The sequence below is a fragment of the Manacus vitellinus genome, unplaced genomic scaffold (assembly GCF_001715985.3).
Source record: "Manacus vitellinus isolate BGI_N305 unplaced genomic scaffold, ASM171598v3 scaffold_20_pilon, whole genome shotgun sequence".
NCBI lineage: Eukaryota > Metazoa > Chordata > Aves > Passeriformes > Pipridae > Manacus > Manacus vitellinus.
Window position 1 is genome coordinate 8,862,429 of NW_021939471.1, and position 22,466 is coordinate 8,884,894.

General features: G+C 38.4%; 1 protein-coding gene across 3 annotated transcripts in view; it reads left to right on the forward strand.

The window, feature by feature from the left end:
• Positions 1–22,466, forward strand: part of BMPR2 (bone morphogenetic protein receptor type 2) — a 103,036-nt gene that overhangs the window by 41,959 nt on the left and 38,611 nt on the right. For all 3 annotated transcript variants that reach the window (XM_008931099.3, XM_029959529.1, XM_018071608.2), the window contains 2 exons: positions 10,539–10,712; positions 12,006–12,185. In XM_008931099.3, coding sequence (XP_008929347.2) covers positions 10,539–10,712; positions 12,006–12,185 — 354 coding nt within the window. The remainder of the gene's footprint in view (positions 1–10,538; positions 10,713–12,005; positions 12,186–22,466) is intronic.

Consider the following 22,466-nt stretch of genomic DNA (forward strand, 5'->3'; position numbering starts at 1 on the left):
ACAGGGAGCTGTCATGTTACCCCTGCTCTTGACTCAAGATTAACAATGGTTTGTGGGATATTCAGTGGCATAGTACTAAAGGCCTTGAAGGAATTCTGAAAAGGTGAGAGGCTTGATGCCTTCATAAAGTATGTCAGGATGGAAGGTAGTTTCTGCCTTTTGCTCCTCTTGTCATTTTCTTCAGAATTCAAGATTCCAAAGCCAAATAGATTAAGCTTCTGTAGTCAGTCAGAAGATAATATAATGTATATTTCTGAGGGCAAAATATGATTATAGAGCTTAATTTCCTTGTAGCTTCAGGTCATAGAATGTCTACCAGCGTTCAGATGTTTCAGTATGTTGCCAGTAGTGTAAGCTTCCTAAAAGCCTTTATAGGAAGAATTTTTGTAATATACTGTAAGAGACAGGCAGTATGGGTACTATCTTTCTCCAAACTTAAGCTACTGAAAATGTTTCCAGCTACTCTGGAAAATGTTTCAGTATACCTGCAGTAGCACTGGCATTCTTGCTAGCTAGAAAAGTGAGTACATTACATGTGTTAGATTATCCAGCAGCAGGCCTTTTTAAAGGCCTTTAGACTTTTCAGAGTCTAAAGTAGACTCTGAAATAACTGATTTTGCTGTGGGAAATTTGTTACATCTGAGTTTGGAGGATAAATGCCACATCATTAGTCTGCCTTACTGTTGCTTTTGCTGCAGAGTTTCCTGTGTTATTCCATGCAGATACTTCACTTTGACAGCCCAGATAAACAAAAGCCAGACGCTCATACCCAGAAAAAAAAAAATCCCTGAACTCCAGTCTAGGGCAAAGATAAAGAATTCAGGCTTTTTCAGTTCCGTGAATAGGCACTGGCCACTGGAAAAGATTATGTGTGACTAAGGCTGTGGTGATTTCTGTTCTGACATAATTGCTAAACAGTAACATGAACTTACTTATTTTTTTCTCTGAATGGAGTAATTTAAGAATTGAAAGATATATAAAAAAATAATTTGAAAAATGCTAGACTTGTTTAAATCCTGTAATATACTTATTCGTGTTTTCAGATTAAATGTAGGCTGGGATTTTTCCAGGAGACCTAGAGAAGTTGGATGTCCAAAATCCCATTGAGCCAGTGAAAGCCAACTACATCCTTCCCTGTGCTTTTCCAGAAATCTGGGCCTTAATAACCTTTAGTGTGATTTGGACTAATACTTAAATAAAGTGGCAGGCATACATTAGAGCTGGCTTACAAAATACTTTTTGTTGAAAAATTTTCTTTTGCTCTACATCATGAGTCTGAGAGTAGCTTCTCTGAGCTGATTCAATTATGTGTAAAGACTGGAATTCCTGTTTGCTCATGGGGTAAAATAAGGAATCGTTTCATCTTGAGACAAGAAGACAGTGCAAACCAGTCAGTGGGATTGGAAGCCACGAGGTGCTTTCTGCCATGTGACGCCTCACAGAAAATCTTCTTCTTCTACTTCATTAATTTTGTGGAAGCTCTTAGATTATTTCCAAAAAAAAAAGCATTCAGAGTTGAGAGTAAATGTTTTTGTGCTTTGTACTCCACTAACGTGTTTAGATTAGATTCTCCCTTAAGTGAGTGTTGAACATATTCCATGATTTGACACTTGCATGGTATTTAATGGTTAAATCGTGTTTTTTTGCTAATTTGCTTCTACTTTCCAGTATTTGAGCTTGACAGCTTTTTCAGAAGACTTTTGTAATGTGCTTGGACCATTGCATTTCCACATTGGACACACTGACTGGATTTTGCTGTAATATGAAATGTAAAGGTTTTGGGATTGGCTGTAAGTTGAAGTCTGGTAAGAAAGATGAGTATTTCAGAGCTTAAGAAAGTGAATGCTAAAATACCGTGACATTTTACTATTTTTACATTAAAAAACCTGCTGTAGTCTTTTGCTGTAAAGCCTTTAGCTGTTTCTTAATAGAAAAGTTGTGTGGTAAGATGCTGTCAGTCCTGTGTGATCCCTGAACTAAGGTGCTGTTACTGTTTTGTAACATACCAAAAGAGTTTTTTTCACAGCTAGCAGGTGATATATTTAGGAATTTCATATTGGACAGATTGATAACCTTTTCCACTACCTGTTTGTTTCGTACATTTTGTTTTAATTCTGTCTAGTTAAAAATCAATGGGAATTTATTAGAGGGGATAAAGGTGGAAGGAAGAAGCCTGCTGGACTAGACAGACTTACACAATAAAAACAAATGTCCTGCATACCAGCTGAACACAACTGTAAAAGGAAAATGCTGAATCATTGAGAGGCAGATTCTTGTTTAGATGTATATACATTGTGGGGGAGATCTTGTAAGGTGGGGGAAGCTCTGATTAGTGGCCTAAGTAAAGGTAGTCAAAGGTCACCTTGTTACAGCTGTAGTAGAGACTTCAGGACACTTGGTTTTAATTCTGCAGTTTGTCCTTCTCTGACCCTGGTTGAGCCAATGAGGTATATCCTCATTATAGATTCAGCTCAAATCTCTTCCCATATTAGCTGAAGAATGCCTCAGCCTCTTGATACTGATACAGTAACAGTATTAACTTGGTTTGTTCAAATTTGCTTGAAATTCTTGAGTTTTGACCCAAACCACAGGTGTTGCTATCTTTCTTGCCAGTGTGCCTTGAGCTTTTGCTAAATGGATGGAATTTTGAATCTGTGGTAATGTCTGGTTTGGGTGAGGTTTGCACAGCGAGGTGGTCGAGTGGTCCTCAGAAACACTTAGAAGGTTGTAGAAATAAAGCAGTGACAGTTTATGGGCAGTAAGCTCAGGTATTTTTTCATAACATCTGGCAGCATTTGGGAACTACGTAATTTCTCAGCTGCTAGCAATAAATCTCTGCCATCCTGGTTCTCTCCTGTGTGACTCCTCTTGCTTAAGCTCAGTTCTTCTAAGGTAACACTTCCTTTGAGAGTAGATTTGGAGAAAAGGAGAACAAGGCCTTCAGTAAAGAGTTTGAGTTGGCGATTTACTTTTTGGCCTCTCCATACCTCTCTCTTCCCATTAATTCCAGTTAATGAAATTCCTGGTATGGTGAGTGCATCTGGGCAAAGGCATATAATACTAATGGGCTGCAAGGGGGGCACGTGTTGGTGGCCAGGGGGCAGTGGGTCTGTGCCAGAAGGGTCAGCTGGTCCCAGATGGGGCTAAGAGGAGGCCATGGACTATGTACCACGGTGGTGCAAGACAGCAGTGCCTGGGTGGGAAGCAAAGTGCAAACTTGGTGCGCAGCGTGAGAGACACAACACAGCTGCCACATGGTCTGGTTCTGTTGTGTTAATTTAGTGCTAATAGACCACTGGTTCTTCAGAAGGAGGCTGGAACACCAATGTACCCAAGCCCTGTTGAAGAATATGCAACAGGAAAAGGCTGGCGTCTCCGTTGCTGCTTGTAGCATTTATCAGCAGACAACACAGTGTTAGAAAGGGAGCAAGGAAAGAAAACATTTCAGACTTGCTTCCTTGAAGGCTAGACTGAGGAGAAGGAAAGATGAAAGTATATCCATGTACAGAAAAAAGACACTTAAATTTTCTAGTCTTATGCTGTTTTGAGGGCAAAGGACCTTGTAATGAACATAAGTGATTTTGTCATCTGCATGTGCAGTCAATCACTTCAAAATGGGTATCAGTACTAGCATTTATTTTAGTTTTGGCACCAGTTCTCAATCAAACCCTTGGCTCTGTGTAATTTGCCAGCATTTGAAACTGTGATGTTACACAGCAAAAGCAGACAAAACCAAAATAATTGTCATCAACGAAGGCTAAGGACATGCAGTACTGTGAACAGATCATTCCAGATTTTAACACTGAGTATAAACTGTAAGGGCTTCATTGTCAAAATATATTTTGCAGTAAATCTTGAGGTACATAATATGTCCTGTAAAATAATGATTGTGATGTTTTTTATTTGCTCTCCTTTTCTTAGGAGGAGACGAAAGTATGACCAGAGATGCAAATTTCTGAATCATTTTTCTTTACTTTCCTGCCTTCCTCCTGGAAGTTCTGCTGTATTCTTTTGTGCAAGCTTCCATTATTTCATCTTCATGTCTTTAAAATATTAATCTAGTGGTTGCTTTTCGGAGCCCACCTGGAGGACTTTTGACATGGCAGTTTGCTGTAAAGCAATAGGCTGTGCCCAACCAGACATTCCCTGGCTATGGGTTGCACTGTGCTGCTCCTGACCTCTTACTCAGAAAGTCTGCAGGCCATTTTGGGTTGGTTTAGACCTTCATGCCCTTGTGCCTAATCCTTAGGCAGACAATGTATGTCGTTTCCTGACCAGTCAGCACAGATCCCTGCTGTGCAGTTGGTCAGACATGCTACAAAGCAGAGTACTGGAAGTGTAAATACTCAGCAGATTACCAGTAGTTTAGCGTTTTTCCTCCCACTCTAAGTTAGTATTAGGGGTGGTCTGTCTGGTGAAGCATGGCTTCCTTCAAAAGACATCCACTTGTGATACATCTTAATGTAAGTGGATACACTTTTAGAAATATTTGTTATTAAAACCTCTAAGGAGAAAAAGATGAAAAAAGCAGCAGTAGAGTGCTTGCTAAGTGATGATTTCTTCAAGATTCTGTTTCTCTGTACATCACACCAGAATTTAGCTATCAGTAGTTGAAAAGAAATACTCAAAGGAGCCTCCTGATGTACAATACTTTAATCACCTTCCCTTTAATAGTTTGCATTATGAAGACACATGCTATCTCATAACCCTGCCTCAAGGGCAACGATGTTTCCCCGTATTGTGTAAATAAAAGAACTCCATAGAAAGCTGACAGGGCCAAAATAAAACAGGTTTTGTGTCTATGGCTGTTCTGATGAAAATCTGACTAATTGAAAGGACAAGTTACAGAAAAAACCTCAGTCTTTATAAACAAATCTGTTGCAGCCTACTGAGGTTCCCGGTTGAATGTATGGTGGCCTATATTTAAAGAAATCCCATTGCAGGCAAACAAATGCTTGGAAACCTTTTTCTTTTTCTGTCTTTTTTTTTTTTTCAAGTCTTCACCTATATGGTCATGAAGGCAGTTGGATGTAATTACACCACGATACCGTGTGTGTGGTCTGTGATGCTCGCAAGCCTGTTCTTGTAGCTTGCGTGCGAGTTCGTCTTCTGACTGTTATCTCAGACTCTTTTATTTGTGACTGTTGCATCACAAAATGTTTTGCCTGGCATTAATCATAAAGTGGCAAATGTTTTATTTATTTATCTATCTTTAATCCAAACAAGTAGACCGTGGAGTAGCATTTGAGTAACATTTGAGTCTTTTTTTTCCTTCCTTTCCCCCTCCCTTTGCACTTGATGCGAATTCTGTGTACTGCATTGAATAGGTGCAAGGTCAGGAGGCGTCAACTAAGTACTAATGGAAGTGACTTCCGATGCTATTAATGAAAGCATGACTCATGTTCTAAGGATTTGCAGTTGGATTCCTGTAACTTTTGGTATTTCTGTTTCATTGTTTTCAGTAATTATGTTTTCCTAGAACACAAAGTGATCGTGAAAGAATTAATGTATTAAAAGCAAGAACAGCATATTCGTTTGTTTAAACTCATCCTAGTATGGATGAATTGTATATTTATCTCTCAAAAGATTTCTGACACAGAGAGTAGTTGCACTTGTAATTTTCTTTTGATCTTTGCTGTTCAGAAATATCTTTAGCGGGGAAAAAGGCAAATATTCAAATAGTAAACACAGGGTGTTTTTGTAGTGAACATTCAGAATTCACATATCGGTGTGAATCAGTTCTCTGTTTCTGAGCAGTTGGAAACAGCAATGTGGTTACAGGGAGAAAATACTGAAAACATCTATATAGTATTTCTCCTGTGATAAGGTTCAGATTTTTTTTGTTATTGTTGATGGTAGAACTGGTTAATGCTAAGATTGTAAATCGTATAAAAACCTGGGCCATATGCCAAGAAGGAAACTCCTGAAGCCCTGGTCCTTTTCCTTGAGACTGGATAGTCACATGGGGATGAGCTCCATGCCCCCAGAGTGTTGTGGCAGTAAGACTGAGCCCCAGAATGGACTTGAGAAACTACAGAGAATTCCCAGTTCCTTTATAATTTCAGGAAAGTAATTGAATGGAGTCATTTCCCCATTCTCCTTTTGGAATAAGACAATAAATGTTCACAATCTTCTTCAAGTTAAGTGTGCAGAGATCAGACTCGCCAGTAATGGCAGCCAAGCAGGAAAGCTGAGAACATTTACTGTTCCTTAGATGACTGCTTGAAGAAGCACCTATATTCAGTTCTGATGCCACTCATGTTTTAAGAATGGTTTTGAAACTGGATAGAAAAGTGTGGTTTTATATAAACAGAGGTGTAAAATGGGCTGGAGAGCAACAGAACTCTTTTTTTTTTTTTCCCTCTGGTTTATGATAGGGAATTGATGAACTTGCTATGCTGTCACTGGTTTTTCCCTTGGTACAACTTCTGGGAATGGTGCCTTCCCTTTTTGTCTTTGTTGGAAGCCTCTGCTGGATGAGAGAACAGAAGCTTGAGTTCATTTTACAATTTTTAATGAATTATTTTGACATAGTTCGTCTGGTACCCAGGTTCAAGAGGAATGGCAAATTGGCATTTCATCATAAATCCTTCATGATTTGTTGTTTGGATTTTACTTTTGTCCTTTTCAGTGTCAGCCTCTCTGTTGCTTCTAGCAACAGAGCTAGAAGCTGTTGTAGAGCTAGAAGCTAGAAGTTGTCTGTAGCAGCAAATTTTCCAGTGGCGTATGTCATGTAGGGATTCAGTTGCCATTTGTTTCAACATCTCTCTCATGGCCTTTCATTAAAGGTGAATTAGAAAAGACCTGACTGTATAATGAGTTCTGTGTGATGAATAAATATAGTTTACTATGAAATCTGCCTTATAAAGGTAAATTCAGGGCTCTGAAAGATGACTTCAACCATGCAGCAGATGTCCTGTGAAACCTGTGCCACCACTTATTTTGGTGCTAGGTCTTGGTTTTGTTTGTGTGCTGGGACATTTCACGTCTGGGCAGATAAATCCAAATAAACCACAATATTTTACCTGGAAGAGTAAGATTTCTGTTAGACTTGGTAAACTTTGAAGCAGGCACTCCAGCACTTTTGTGTTGTTTTTGTAGTAGTATTTTGTATTACTTCTTTTGGGCAAAGTTTAAGGCGTACTCCTCTAGACTAGAGGTGGCTTTCAAGACCTGACCTAGAAACATTCCAATACTAAAATTTTTTTAGACCTGACTAGGTTCCACTGCCTGGAAGAAGAAAACCTTACTGCCAGATTCCCAGAGCAGGAATGTTCCAAAATCACGCAAAGAAACTGAAGCAGCTCATCTATTCTGTTGTTCTTCAAGATGGTTTCTGTACATCTGAACGCCCTACCCGATTTTCTTCGGCATTACAACTTCAACAATGAACCTACAGAGGCCATAGAGAAAAATAAAGTAGCTTTTGTTCCGTGTCCCCTGTTCTCCAGATGTTCCATGCCATCAGGGAAGGGGCAGGGGTCAGCAGAGTATTGCAGTGGGTACTGCTCCCACAGGGGCTGTTCTACTCTAAGTTATAATCGAAGCAGGAATGTGCAGTGATCAGCATGAAAACTCTAGTTGTTGGATGAGTAACCTTTATTTTTTGTTGGAAAAGTTTCCCACTGAGATCATCTGACAGTAAAATGTGTCAAGTTAACTTGTATTTTTATTACTTTGCTGGAAAACTGATAGACAGGTTGCTAGTGGTGTGAATTGTATTTTGCCATGCTTGCCCCTTCCTCCCCTCTGCAGGTATTCTTGTAGGGCAATGTAAATCTTTTAAATCAGAAAAGACTTTGATAGCAATTCATATTTTCTGTAGTGTGTAGTTGGACAGCATCTAGCATGACAGTTAACAACTTCTCTTTTTTCAAGTATCTTCTGCATAACCTTGATGCTAAGAGATTTATAGAAAGATGAAGAGACCAGGATAGTTAGCAATTAAAGCTGTCTCAGACTCTGGAAAACAGACATGACACATGCAACTGTATTTCTGAGTATAAAGCAAAACCTAAATGTTTTGGGGTTTTTTTCCCCTTCCATTAATCGAGAGGTTAAAATATTTTTTTTTAAACCTATTGAGGTAGGTATTATGAAAGTGGACTTTCCTGGAATTACTTTTTTTTTTAATAAGGAAACCAGATTCGTGTGTCTGTTTCATAAATTCTGTTAAGTTTGTTTTTCACAGTAAAGTCAAATTATGAAAGGGCTTATGTTGCAGCAATTTGAGGATTTTGTAAACAACCAGCATCTTGGATGGCCTTAGCCCCACTCAGCCATCATTCACAATGGATTTTAAAACCTTCGTAGTGTCCCTTGGAGCAGATGGGCCCTATTTCACAAGGCTGTGTAATTCTATCCCATTTTTAGTCTTGAAAATTTTAATTCTGATAGTTTTTTCTTCTTTTGATTTTCAAAAAGTTAGTCAGCTCCAGTTCCCTTATGGCAGTGGAGTACTGTCCTTTCATACGTTGTTTCTTGGCCAGTCCCATGTCATGGAGCAGAGAATGCAGGACAGATGCTTCACGCCTGGCATACTCAGCTGTTCCTGAGAATAAAACTACTACGTGCAACTGGCAAGTACTGCTGGAGGCAGCATATGCTGGCTGTTAATGTGTGACCTTTTTGTACTCAGTAACTTGACTAGCTCTACCCCTTTAGATTTAAAAAAAAATTGGATACGAAATTTAGGCACCCGAGTTTCTGACTATCAAGTCCTGCTTCGCAGTAAATGTATTTATCACTGCAAAACTCTAGTTCTAAATGTAAACTGTTAACAGTGCACTGACCCATGTGCAGAGGTGGGTGAGTAGCACAGACTGCCAGCCAGGTTCTTGGGGTACGTGGAGCTGCAAGTGATTGAATTACACTGGCTGAAGAAGTTCCTGTCTCTTCAGCTGAGAGTTTTACTGCCACTGAGCCGACAGCTCAACTGCTCATACACACCCTGCCAGACCACTAGAAAAATAAGCTAAGTTGTGCTATTTTAGTTACTGCAGCCACAGAATAAACTGGGAGACACTGACTGAATGCTCTTCTTGGTGGTGCAGCATTTTATGGTTACCTCAGCATAAAAGAATTATGAATTTTGACTCCTTAATGAATAGCAAAGGCCTTGGAATTGAGACACATGTATCTGAGTCTCTTGGCTTTTCTTTTTATTACCCAATCATCCGCACTGGGGATGCACTGGAAGTGTTTCTGCAGGAAGTCTGCCTTGCTGCAAAATGGCTTCTTTGGGGCCAATGCTGCAGAATAATAAAATAAATAAATCCTCTGTGAGGAACTATTTTATACAGTACCTTTCATAACTTACAATCACATATAGTGTAATTTTATTTTAAGTTCAAAATCTGTTTTCCCAAAAGACCAATCTACTTCACCTTGCATCTTTTTGCTACCAATGCTTCCATGGGAGTTAAAGAACTGGATGAAATCTAGTTGTTGAAATAACCTAGTGCAAATTCTTACTGTGATTGGCTGTTTACTGAGCTGTACTTCTGAATAATACTTAATTGCCTTGTATTTACACACCTGGCTTCCCATGCATTTTATAAAATGACTAAGGGAAGAATGAAAATATTCTAAATATACTCACTACAAATGTAGGATTTATTTATCTTGAACTTCTTGCCTTTTTGAAGAATTTATTGTTTAAATGTGTTTATTCTTCCTAAAGAAAAGATTGCAGAGGCAGTTCAAACATATGAGTTGTTAAGATACTACATTTTTGAAATTTATTGATGAAATAAAAATCAGGATACTTTTTGTGGGTGATTTTAGTTTTGTTTTAATGAAAAAAACCACAATTTTTTTCAGGTATTAGGGGGTTATTTATTTTTGTGCTCTCTTTGTATGTTTTATGATGTTGCTGCTGGACATTCCACAGGGAGACTTCACATGCAGTGTTGCTCCTGTTTACAGGCAGTGTTTCCCAGACCTGCTGGTCAGTTGTAGGGGCTTTACTCTGCTAGTTTGGTTGTTGGTCATTAATGAAGTTGTGTGAAAGAGCCCAAACTGATCAGCTCCTGAGGAAAAAGCAGTAAATGTCAGTGCAGTGGCTGGGTCATGTGGAAAAGAAGAGCTAGGTCAATAGCCAGAGAGTGGCTTGAATTCAGTAGGCACTGGGCTGGGTGCAGTCTGAAAAAGATCATCTTGGTTTAGGATCTGTAAACAATTAGGTAACACCTGCAGTTGTTGGAGAAACCAGCAAATAGCTCTGTAGTTTATGCTTGAGGACAAGCGATGCAGATGATGGCAAACTGTGCAATGAAGTTTTCATTCTGCACCTATGAACTTCAAACATTTGCACATTCATCTTGTGACATCTGCCGAGGGTTTTTTTTGTCATCTGTATGAAAGTAACTTTGGGATAGAACCTCATTTTTATTTCTGTCTGTGGGAGTAGAGTTTAAAGAATGGATACATATAATTCAGGATGATTTTCAATGTGTCTTTCCAGAAGACCTTAATCGTCCTTAATATTTTATGCATAGAATCACTGACGAAACTTATTTTTCTTTCTTTGTCTCAAGCCACCCAGAGTGAGGAGCGGCTGTGTGCATTTAAGGACCCGTATCAGCAGGACCATGGAATCAGTGAGAGCCGAATCTCCCAGGAGAATGGCACAATTTTGTGCATGAAAGGCAGTACCTGCTATGGACTTTGGGAAAAAACACGAGAAGGAGACATACATCTTGTAAAACAAGGTATGGAACAGTTCAGTTTAAGAGCAGTAGTTTTGCTACTTATTTCACGTTTTGTGATCTAGCCAGCAGATACAAAGATGCACAGCTGCAAAACTAGGCTTCTTGCACATTGTACAAATGCATAATTATAAATTTCCCATTTAGCAATTTTAAATATGAACAGAAAGTTCTTTTGAAATAAACGACTTCTAAAAGAAACCAAAGACATCAAGGCACAGTTGAAGGAAAAAGCACTCAAATTTCTTGTTACTTAGGGTGTCCAGAGGCTTGTGATGTCAAGATGGCTTTCTTGAGTTTCAGTATACGTATTGATGTAATGATAAATTTAACAGTAAATGTCTCATTAAGTAAAAAAATGTGTATTCATATTGGTTGGATGTTTGTTTACAAAGGAAACTCCAACTGTGCCACAAAACTGTCACAGATCAGTAGTGCAATTCAGTGCTGTTCTGTGGGGGCAGTGATGGTAGGAGGGTTGAAGAGCCTTGCAGTTGCTGGAGACGTTTTGATTACCATTCTCAGGCTCTCTGCTCTTTGTTACTTGGATGCAAGTTAATTTAGTATAAAGCTGAATGAAAGCTGGTGTTTACAAACAGCTGTGCAGTTGTACTCCATGTTGTTTCATGTTTGATTTGGCAGTCTGCTGAAGGAGGCAGACTGACTGCTCACCTCTGCCCCCCTGCTGCCTCTCTGCCTTCCAGACATCTGTACATAAATGACATTTAACTGCCATTGACCATACTTGGGAAGGAACAGTTGCTGCAGGGAGAAAGGGCCTGGTATTAACCAAGAAATAACTGTAGAAAAGCCCAGTGATGTTGACAGTGAGGAAGGACAGAATTTTGAAAATTGTGCAAGAAGCACCAAACTACATAAATGCAGTCTTGTGGCCTAGGGAGGGGACTAGGTCACAATTCATTTAGACTCTAGACCAGAGGGTGGTGATATGGTCTGTGGTACCAGAGAAATGGGGAATGGCATGCTTGTGCTTTGAAGGATTAGGAATTCAAGTTTTGTCATATTAAGGTGACAGCTGGACACCTCTGATGTTGGCCTTCATTGCTGCCCATGTTTCCTCTCCTTGACTGTGGGAAGTTCTAAAAGAAATTCTTCAGGTTTTGATTTAAAAGGTAGTAGTAAAGTCAGATAAGCAGATTATGATAACTGTTTTCACCCCACTTCATAATGTTTAATTAGGTAATGTATGAATTTCTATAGGTGTGTTTATCTATTTGATAGAACTAATTTTATGCTTCTTTTAAGAAAGGTTCTTTAATTTGCCTCTTTTTACAGGTTGCTGGTCTCATATAGGAGACCCACAGGAGTGTCACTTTGAGGAGTGTATAGTTACAACCACCCCTTCCTTGATTCAGAATGGAACATACCGCTTCTGCTGCTGTAGTACGGACTTGTGTAATGTCAACTTCACAGAAAATTTTCCACCTCCTGATCCTACTGATACAACACCTTACAGTAAGTCAAATGTTTCCCTCTATGCTATTTTGTGGTTTCAATGTTTTAGAGAAAGATGCTTCTTTCATGGTACTGTTAAATGTGAAACCTGTGACTTTTCTATTTATATGCCACGGAGACGGCAAACAGAACAGAGCTTTCACTTACAGAGTTTATCACACATATATTCCACAGTGCTCCACAAAGACTGAGCTAAATATTTACAGCAGGATTGTTTCTATAGGCGACTGCTGAATGCAGATTACATTTTCCAAAATGGTCTGTGATCTTGGGTGTTTTGATATTTGGATGCCCAAGCTCATAAGCCTGTGGGGATATTCAGGATTCATGACTTCTGTTAAAAACAGGCCAGTAGGTTCATTCACCCTTGGATAGTCTGGCCTGTCTGTTCAGTCATGATGCACAGGTAGCTTGGAGTGGTAGAACCAGTCTCATATCAGACTGTAGAGATTCTCTCCAACAGTCTTACAGTGCTTTGAAATCTGACTTCTTTCTTTTGCATATCTCTGGTAGGCGTTAACTTTGATATAATATTCAAAAATACTGGTTTGAGCAATGTAATTTTCTGTTATAAAATCAACATAACACATGGATCTTAATCAAGGGATCAAATGCTTAACCTCCTGTGACAGAAGCAGGATGATAACCAGCAGGCACACTGTTGTGCTGTGTTCCAAGAGTTAAGAACCTGTAAAGAGGCTGAGTTAGTGGCCTAACATAAACATTTGGATAGCCTTTTCTAAATAAGAATTGTGAAAGAAAAATTAAATACAGTTAGGTATGTAAAGGGATACACAACTGTTCTGTGTGCTGAGAGTTCTTTATCAATGGAAAGTGTTTTGTAAATGAAGATGTCTTTAATTGGGTAGCATTTAGAGCTGTAGAATGCAAAAGGAATAGTTTGTGTTTAGGAATGATAGTATTTGAATTAACTTTAACGTGAAGATCCCGATGCTTTAATTACTGATGCTTTCAAAAATAGCTGTAGGGTGGAGTATTTGTAAACAAGTGTGATCAAAATGAGGGCTTGGCATACTAAAAAATAAACAGCCTTTACTGGGAAAGTGCATACAATATAAGTGGGTAAAGAAAGTTGATAAGACATGGTGCCTTTTGGTTGATAAGGCTATTTGTAGAACCAGTAAATAGTCACCATTTAGAATCAGTGCACAATGCAGAACAGACTCTTACTTGACTCTTGTAGTAGTCATTGGATTGTGCTCCCCAAATGTGACTGGAGTTAGTGTTGTGGAGGGAAATTAGACAGGAGGAACGAAAAGTGTAAAGATAATTCCCTGTCTCTTTCTGTCCCCCCAAAATAGGAAAACCAGGTTCCTACAAAATGACTTGTGCTTCTTCAAGGGTAGAAATTACAAGCTGAATTAATTCAGTTATTGAGTGATAAGATCTTCAAATAATTTTTATATGGAATTTTTAGTAGTGAAAGATCTTATGTTGATTTGAAAGTGAGGGGGAGGGATTAAATTTAACACAGTCCTTAATTCACCCAGCTGTAATTGAGTGCTGCAGCATACATTTCTACTGACTCAAACTGTTTTGTATTATTGTGTCACCTTCCATTTTCATAATAGGCAAATCTGGCTTTAGGCATAAGCAAAGTAGATTGCTGCTGAGCACAGTTGTCTGTCTGCTTTGACAAGGTTAAGAAATGGAGATGGGCCATTCCAGTAGCACAGATGGCCTCATTTGCCACTCTGGTGTTTTATTTGTAAAGAGATGGAGATGGGCCATTCCAGTAGCACGATGGCCTCATTTGCCACACAGAGATGGGGCTGCTCCTGACCGTTTATATCCCACACACTCGTAGCACTGTGGGGGCAGAGGATACTCTAGGAAGCTGGAAGGGTGAAAGAATGGGTAGGCTATGGCACACAGACCCCTACAACATTACTGACCTCCATTCCAAGTGCTGGAGCCTCCATGGTCCCTTTTTCAACCCTCTCAACTCCTTCCAGAACCCGTTTTGGTGCTGTACGATTCAGTTTTGCCATCTGAACATGGAGAACAGCACTCTTTCTTTGGCAAAATTCAGTTTTAATGGAATTTTTGGGAAGCTTTGTGTTAACTACTAGATAGCTTACTTGGGCCCTCTTCCAGCCTTTCTGCTGAAGGTGAGTGCTCCAAGGGCATTAGTAAACTTAACTGCACAGGCTGTGGCAATCTGTGTTACCACACCTTTCAGATAATAAAATTGAACCGGTCACAGTCATATAGGAAATCTTCTGCAGGTTATTTCACTATTGCCTGTGAACTGTAAGAACACTATTTCATCTGTATTTTTGATAAAGCATTAGAAGTGGTGCACATTGAATAGTTCTTGAATGACAGAAAGTAATGTATGTGGCCTCCTAGAACTGTTCTTGTGATCCTGGAAATTTCGAAACAGAGATGACTGGTGTACAGTTAATTGTGTGAAGCCTAAGTATTTGCAAATGTTTTTCTTCTGATTTTCAGTAAAATCACACAGCATAAAAAGTTCTTGGAATAACAAGTGTAAATTCAGCTATAGTTTAAAAACTAATGGAACCTGTAAACACTACTGATGACCTTAGTCAATTTAAAGTTTAATTATTAAGGAAAATTGTAGCTGTTCTTTTTAAAATGATTCCTTGAAGGCTGTATGAAGGATCTGTGGAAACAGCAGAATAGTTAGGTTATTGAGCTAAATCCATCCAGAACAATAATGAAGGAATAAAACAATTACTTTATACAGCCTTTTGGATGCAGTTTTTGTCTGACAATTAACAGTGGTGTGTTGAAAGATGTAGCTAGACTATAAATGATTCAAGGAGATGAAAGTAAGTTAAGATCTTAATACATGTTAGATATAACAAATCATTGTCATAAAATATAGCAGTTATAGAAATTAAGTGTAATATTTAAGATAATGTCAGTGTTGGTTTTAGGATGTCAAAATGTATTTATCACACAACCATATCTGGTAGAATCGTTTTTTTGGGTTTTCGTGTGTTTTTTGTTTTTTGGGTTTTTTTTGGTTCATATTTGATCAGGGAATAAATATAGGCTATCCATTCTGTTTTGTAACAAGTTTTAGTAGAAATGAAAAATAAGATTAAGGACAAACAGGTTCTGGAAGCCTTAAATTTAATCTTTACTGCTTCTTAATGTGCAGCTGGTAATTTAAAACTATCATACATCTGAGTAGTCATAATATTCTTCCCTTCTATCTTCAAGATAATCCAGGCAGATTTGAGTAGTTGTTGGTTGCTAATCCCTCCAGCTAGAATTTTGCAAATGCTGTAGGATGGGTTCTAGTCTAGAACCCACAGTGTGGAGGTATTAAAAATGCAAAGACTGAGATAGCTGTTTCCTGATGCCGGGAGGAGCAGTGGTTGGAGCAGGGTGGTTACTTTGAATCTCAAGATTTGGTTGTGGAGTTTGGAGCTATTGAAATGCAGAAGTTCAGAAACAACCACTTATCCTCAATCTAAGCTTGCACTTCTGCGGAAAAATATGCTTTCTTCTGCCTAGCTAAATCACAAAAAATTGACAAAAAATTTTCCATCTTAACTTCAGCCAGTATATTCATATACCCCTTAACCCTACCTAAAGAGGGCAAACTATGGCTTCCTGGGTCAGTGTTTTGAGACATGTGTTTACTTTGGCTTTGTCAAATATTTAGTTTGAGACTTGCCAAATATCTACCTCCTATGTCTACAAAATGCTTTCTGAATTCTGAGGCTGTTTTGAAGACAAATTCATTAGTTCCTCAATCATTCATAATGGCCAGTTAAATAGAACTTAAGTAGCTAAAGACTTAATGATGTCCCTCGTTGGTCATAGATATATTGCTGTAATGAAACAGTCACGTTAAAATAACATCAAGATGAAAGCAACAAAACAATTTTTAATTATTTTTTTTCCCTCAAGGCTGCATTCCTGGCTCTGCAAATAAATTAATGTTAGAGCAACTGAGTGTTAAGAATGTATTTTTGTATGATATATGGAAAAAATCCCTGGCAGCAACAGTTGAGCATTACTGGTACTTACTGTTGAAAATTATGTAGGGCATTCTTCTCACCAACAGCAAATGGTGGCTGCAATTTTTAGAGGCTTTAGGAAACTTTTATTCAATAAAAGCACGGAGATATGGATATAAAGAGACTGCCTCACACAGCAAAGGAAGTTATTTCTTTATTCTGGAACACTGAAAGATGGGTTTATCTTTCCAGTGGAACATCCTTGCCTTTCCTTGCCAGCCTTCTTGCTAGGTATATAAAATATGTATGTAGAAGTCTATCTTTAAGTGCACACAGAGTTGTGGGGAAACTTGGACGAAAGCTACCATTAAAAAAAAAGTAATTACTAATATATGTGACTGGGTCAGGTTAATTATGGTGGTAATAAGAGAGTTTTCATTTAACTATTGTTTTTGTGAGGCAGCAGTTGGACTCATGTTGCTGTGGGCACGTGGCCCAATCTGACTCCCTCTGAAGCTGAATTAGATCATGTCAGGCTAATTTTGGAAAGTTGTAACCCTGCTCACTCTCAGTTGTTATCTTGAACTGCTTTTTCCGGAGAGCAGCATCCGATATTAGTTTATGATTGAAATGCATTTACTTCAGCTGGGTCGCAGTATCTGATCAGCTAATTTTGTAGCTGGTGTTTAAGCTGCTCTTTCATTTCTGATCTGCTTAATCTAAGAAAACACTCTGTAACACATTTTCCCTCGCGTCCGCTAATTTTTTTTTTCAGGTGATTTGGATACACAGTAAAGGGGAAATTAAAAACCTTTGCAAGGTGGTAGATATTGGGCATTAAAAGATGGAGCTGGGGGACTGATCTACACGAGGCTTAAAACTTGTACCCTTGAAATGATAGGGAGTTGGTCAAGTCAGTGAAGAGATAAGGCATTTTATGTCGTTAATGTACCTTCACTATGTTATAAGGTGGGGAAGAAATATTAAGACAGTAATTAAGACAGTAATTAAGAGTAATTAATATCTCTTTAAAAAAGTGTACTTTGAGACATTTAAGTATTTGATGCAAGAGAATGATACTGTGCCTTCAAGGAAGTTACTTTACGGCACTGTAGAAAATGAAGATACTGCACTGCTAAAGGAGATACATGTGAATGTGTGTGGAGATTTCAATGTGTTGCTGTTAAAAGAGATTGTATGTGGAGCAACTAAGAGAGGGGGAAAACAAAAAGTAGGGTTTTTTTAAAAAATAATTTTTAATATACTGAATAATTATGAAATATTTGGATTTTAGCCAGCTGTTGACAAAGTTTTGAACCTTCAGTTGCCTTTCCGTCTGAAATTTGGTGCTTAGTGTTTGTTTTTTGCTGTTTATTTGGTTACAGGAAATTAGTTAACTGTGGAGAGGGCTGTGACACAGGGTGCACATTGCTATAAGTGCATAGTGATAACATTTTGGAAATGTATTCTAATTAAGGCTATGCCTTGTGTGGTTGCAGCTGAGGGAAAGGTGATAGTATTGTGGATTAGCGGAGGGCAGAAAAAGTAGAAGTGAAAGTTGTTGCAGGAAGCAAAGTATCAAAGCAATTTTTTTAGAAATTCAAGTGAAAACTTTAATTTCCATAGAATTAGTGGAATGTTCCAAAAATCTCCCAAGATAACTGGTAATGCTTGTTGAGTAACTTCAGTTTCCTGTTAGAAATGAATCTATCAAAGCTGAATCTCTTAAAGATTGTCGGTAGCAGCACTTACTGTTTTAACTTCTGAGACATCATAGTCTCCCGAGATTAAACTTGCATCTTTACTGAATTTAAAAGTAAAACTTTGATGTGAAATTGGAGTCTGAATATGAAATATTAGCTGTGAAGGCAAAGCCTCCTTAGAAAACTGTACGTGTAAATTTTTTCTCTTACAGAAGCATTTAATCAGGAAGATGAAATTGGAGTGTTTTACTTGCTCTGGCATTGAAATATTTTGAAAATGTTTTTAAATTTCTGTTATGCACCAAACCCATAAAATGCTGAAAGCTGTGTTAGAAGAGCAAACATGTTTATTTGAAAAAGGAGAAACATTTCAAATATTATTTTTACAAAAAAAAAAGCTCCAACCCCCCCTTTTTTTTCTTCTTTTTTTTTTCCTTTTATGAGTATGTTCCCTATTGCTTTGTCAAACTAGGAGAGCTGTACCAGGTCACCACAGGGCTGTGCCAGCAGGAATTAGTACTGTGTTATGACCCATAGGTCTGAGAACAAGGAATTTGCAAAGTTCTTTTTAAAATCTGCTGACATCTAAAAAAAAAGCTTTTTGAATGCAAGGTGGCATTTTTGTCTTTATCTCGACGTTGCAATATAGTATGTTTGTGAAGTGCTAGAGCTATATTTGTACTTTCTTTCAGAGGTCTCTATTCTTGAAGTAGATGTGAGAATAACTTCTGGCTTATTCATTTGATATAACTGTCTGATCTTCATCTCTGTCATCTTCGAAGTGTCCTGCGTATTTCTAGTACTACACAGCAACTATTTTATTCACAGTTAAGGTCTAAAATGAAGAAGGGAAACAAATTTTTTGAAATGCAATCGCTGTTTTTTGACACCTTCAGTAATAGTGAAAATGTACATTTTAAGCTAACTGATGTCTGTAAATAGGTGATTCACAGTTCTTTTATCATGTGCAGTTCCTGAGGTGCTAATTTGCATCTTGACTGGAAATTAGTTGCTTGTGTTTTATGCACAGTTTAAAGAACTGCAAATATCTTTGGGTAATACAAATACAGTAAATGTATTTTTTCCATTTACGAGGAATGTTGAGTATTGTCAGACTTTTTTATGTTGTGGTATAATAAATTCAATGTCATAGTTAGTAGATATCTTTTGTGACAGTGTACATTGAGGCTTTATTGTGAATGCCTTATACACTCAAGGTAAAAGTAAATGAGACTCCTAACAACAATACTCTTTGCATCAAACAATGCATTGGTGGAAAACTGGACTGTAAATGTAAAAGGGAACGGAAAGGAATTGTTTTGCTCCATCTCAAGGCAAAATGGAGAACGGACAAGGATGCTGTACTTTTTATGTCTTTATTCAGATGCTGCAATATGCAATGTAATACATGTATACAATATCAACATTACTCTAAACAAACTCTACAGTGCTATTTAACAACACAAATAATTTGAGAAGTAGATAGGAGCTCTCTGGAAGGCAGATTGACATATCAGTGCACATTTGGGTGACATTATCAACAACTATAGATCAACAGGCTTTCTGATGGTGCAGTAGTAGTAATAGGCTTCTAATATCTATTCCCCAAAAATTTCAAGACTGGGTGCTGTAGCTTTTAACACTTCAGAGAGAGTTAAAACTACAGCACTGTGGAAGCTACACCACTTTAAAGACTTATGAATTTGTTTAGGTAACTCAGCACAGTATACTGAGTGAGTTAACCAAGATACTTTACGCTCAAGTCATTGACAAGCAAAACGCTGTTTATGTTTTGTGGATGTTATACTTGTCTATGTCCCTGTGCTTTTCCAAACAACGTTTATTTCCTCACCAGCTTCGTTGACATCCTGCTTTCCCTGTCTTGTCATGCTCAAGGCTCCTTGTGGTGAGCCAGAGTGGCAGAAATGGCTGTGCACAGGCTGCTCCCCGGCTGCAGCTCCTGACAGAGGGCATTAGCTTCAAAATGCTGCAGTTGTATCTCCCTGGGCAGGCTGGAGCTGCTGGGCTTGCTGAGAACACTGTTTCTCATAACCCCCTTTGTCCTGTAATGTTACCCAAGGAGCATTCCTTGTATTTGATTTTTAGCATGGCTCTACTCTGGATTTCCTTAGCAATTCTGAAATGAATGGAGTTAAAAGGAACGAGAGCTCTGCGATGTTTGGTTATAAGGCACTGGTAGGTGTTGCCAGCTACTACTAATAAATAAATCCCCACCTCATGGCCAGTACAGTAGCAGTCTTTGTCCACAGACTACTGACATAGTAAGAGGCAGACGTGGGACTGGAGCTGTTAAGTGTAAAATACAAGATCACTTATAACTATCAGGTCTGTTATTTGCTGTTCAGTGCTATTAGGCTCATCTGTGCAGAACAGTGTTTAGATCATGGAAAACCTTTCATGTATTTTTCTTGCTTCTTAATTAGACTTTTTCTATAAGCCTCTCTTGTTTCTGTCCTGTGTGCTAAGTTTGCTGACAAAAATCTAATCCTGTATCATGGTTTTGTTGAATGCATTTTACCCCCTTGATTTTAGAACAGATACAATTTATAAAGAAAGCTTTAGGTTTTTGGCACTTGACATACCCTTAAAACAGCCCATTAGCCCGACTGCTTTGCAGTGATACCTGAGTTGCATCTATAGCTCAGCACAATGGGACCCAGCCTCCTCAGAGGAGACTGAAAGTCCAGACAGACTATTAAAATATCTTGGCTCTTTACAGTTGGTCATTAATCACAGTTCCTTATTGAGCATTTTTGATAAATTTTTTTTTTATTTATCTGAAAAACATTGTGATCCAGAAAATCCAGTGCGATACTTAACATTGATTTGTGGCTGCTTTCTTTATGATGTAGCATATGGTGCATCCTCAGAGAGGATGCTCTCTGGAGGTAAAATGCTAATGATACTTCAATCTGGCACAATCCTAGGAGCTGTAAGTAAATAAAACATTTGTTTTTTAACAGTGTGGTAAGTTGTTTCTAAGGACACTTGAGGAATTACTTTTAAACAAAGCATTTAAAGAGCGAGAATTATGTAGGTTAGCTGTCAGGTGGCTCCTGCAGAGGTTGGGGCAGAGCAGGCAGTGAGCAGAGAGAGCCACGTTCCCCCCAAGCCAGGGAGCAAAAGCTGCAGGGCAGCACCGTGCCTGGTTGGATCTGGCTTTCAGGCACTGTAGTCAAAGCCTGAGCTCGGGACTGTCTGTGCTTATCTTTGTCTGTATGCACTAAGTGACTGTTCTTTATGTGATTTGATTTCTTTCACAACTGTGCTGTTGGAGCATCTTCTGTTGGGAGTGTAAAAAGGGTTAGGAGCTGTACTGGATAGAAGCTATAGTTTGTCCATTCCCTCCGTTGTATTAGACAAAATATCTGCTTGTGGATGGATACTGGGGATGAGGGTTTTGAATTAGTTTCCCTTACAAAGGAAGGCTAATGTTCTTTGTATTAATCAAGTGAATGGCAGATGCAGGTAAGTGCCTCAGTTGTTTGGATTGTAAACTTGTGACTAACTCTTGAATGCTGAATGTGAAGTTTCGTAACTGGGGTCTGTGTCATCCCGGCTATACACATCTCATTATTTCTGAAGAATTGAGCTGTCAGGGCTGTTTTGGAGTCACCTGAGGTGACCTTTTGGCTTTCTGGGTAACAGAACCCGTGTGCTTGAAAAACAAGGAGTTCGTAGAGGATCCAGGGGAACCCACACAGACAGGAAAGCATCACGGCAGTGTGCTCCTGGTCAGACCCCCTGATTATGCACCAGCTGCAGGTGTTTTCAAAGCTATCACTTCCAGGATGGAATAACTGCTATTGTTGCTGTCCAAATGGGAGACATGATGAAAGTATATTCACTAAAATCTTGGTGAAGATTCCCATGAATGTAATTGTACTTCTTTGCAAAGTAGGGATTCAAGTCGATACCAAAAACCTATTTACATTTGTGTTGGTTGTGTAACCAAGAAAGCTTACTGTTGCTAGTAGGGCAGATTAGGGTGAGGGGAATTTGTGAAAAAGTTATAAGGAGACTTATATGAAGTATAAAGAGTTCCTCAATCCACAACTACTTCTGTATAGTATTTCTTTGTGTCTTTTCATTTTATCTGGATATTTTGTGGTGTTACTCTTCCCAGTCACATTGCAGTTTTGTTCTTTTTCCGTGGTAGGTTTGGGAATGTTCCTTCCTTATGTATTGAAATAGCTATTGATGTATACCATTCACCATTATTATTTTTGCTGTTTTGTATTTAATAAATAAAATGAATGGTGCGGTGTTGCTATGGACACTAATACGTAAGCATAGGAGTTGGGAGACCGAGTGTTGTGTCTGTTTTTGTGTGACAGAGACTTTCCCTGTTGCAGTTCTCATTAGGACTGAATTTTGTGATAGGAAGTCTGATTTTTCATGTCAACTGTTAGAAATCTGCGGGTTTTTTGTTGTTGTTTTTTAGCTTCCGTGTTTTCAATATCAGAATAGATGTTGATCTTTCTAAAAACCAAACATCATCAGATTCATGTAGATAGTCCATACATTTCTTTCTCAGAAGTCTGGTTTGTTTATCAGTGTTTTATTTTTGGGATACTAAGATGTTTATTCTGTAA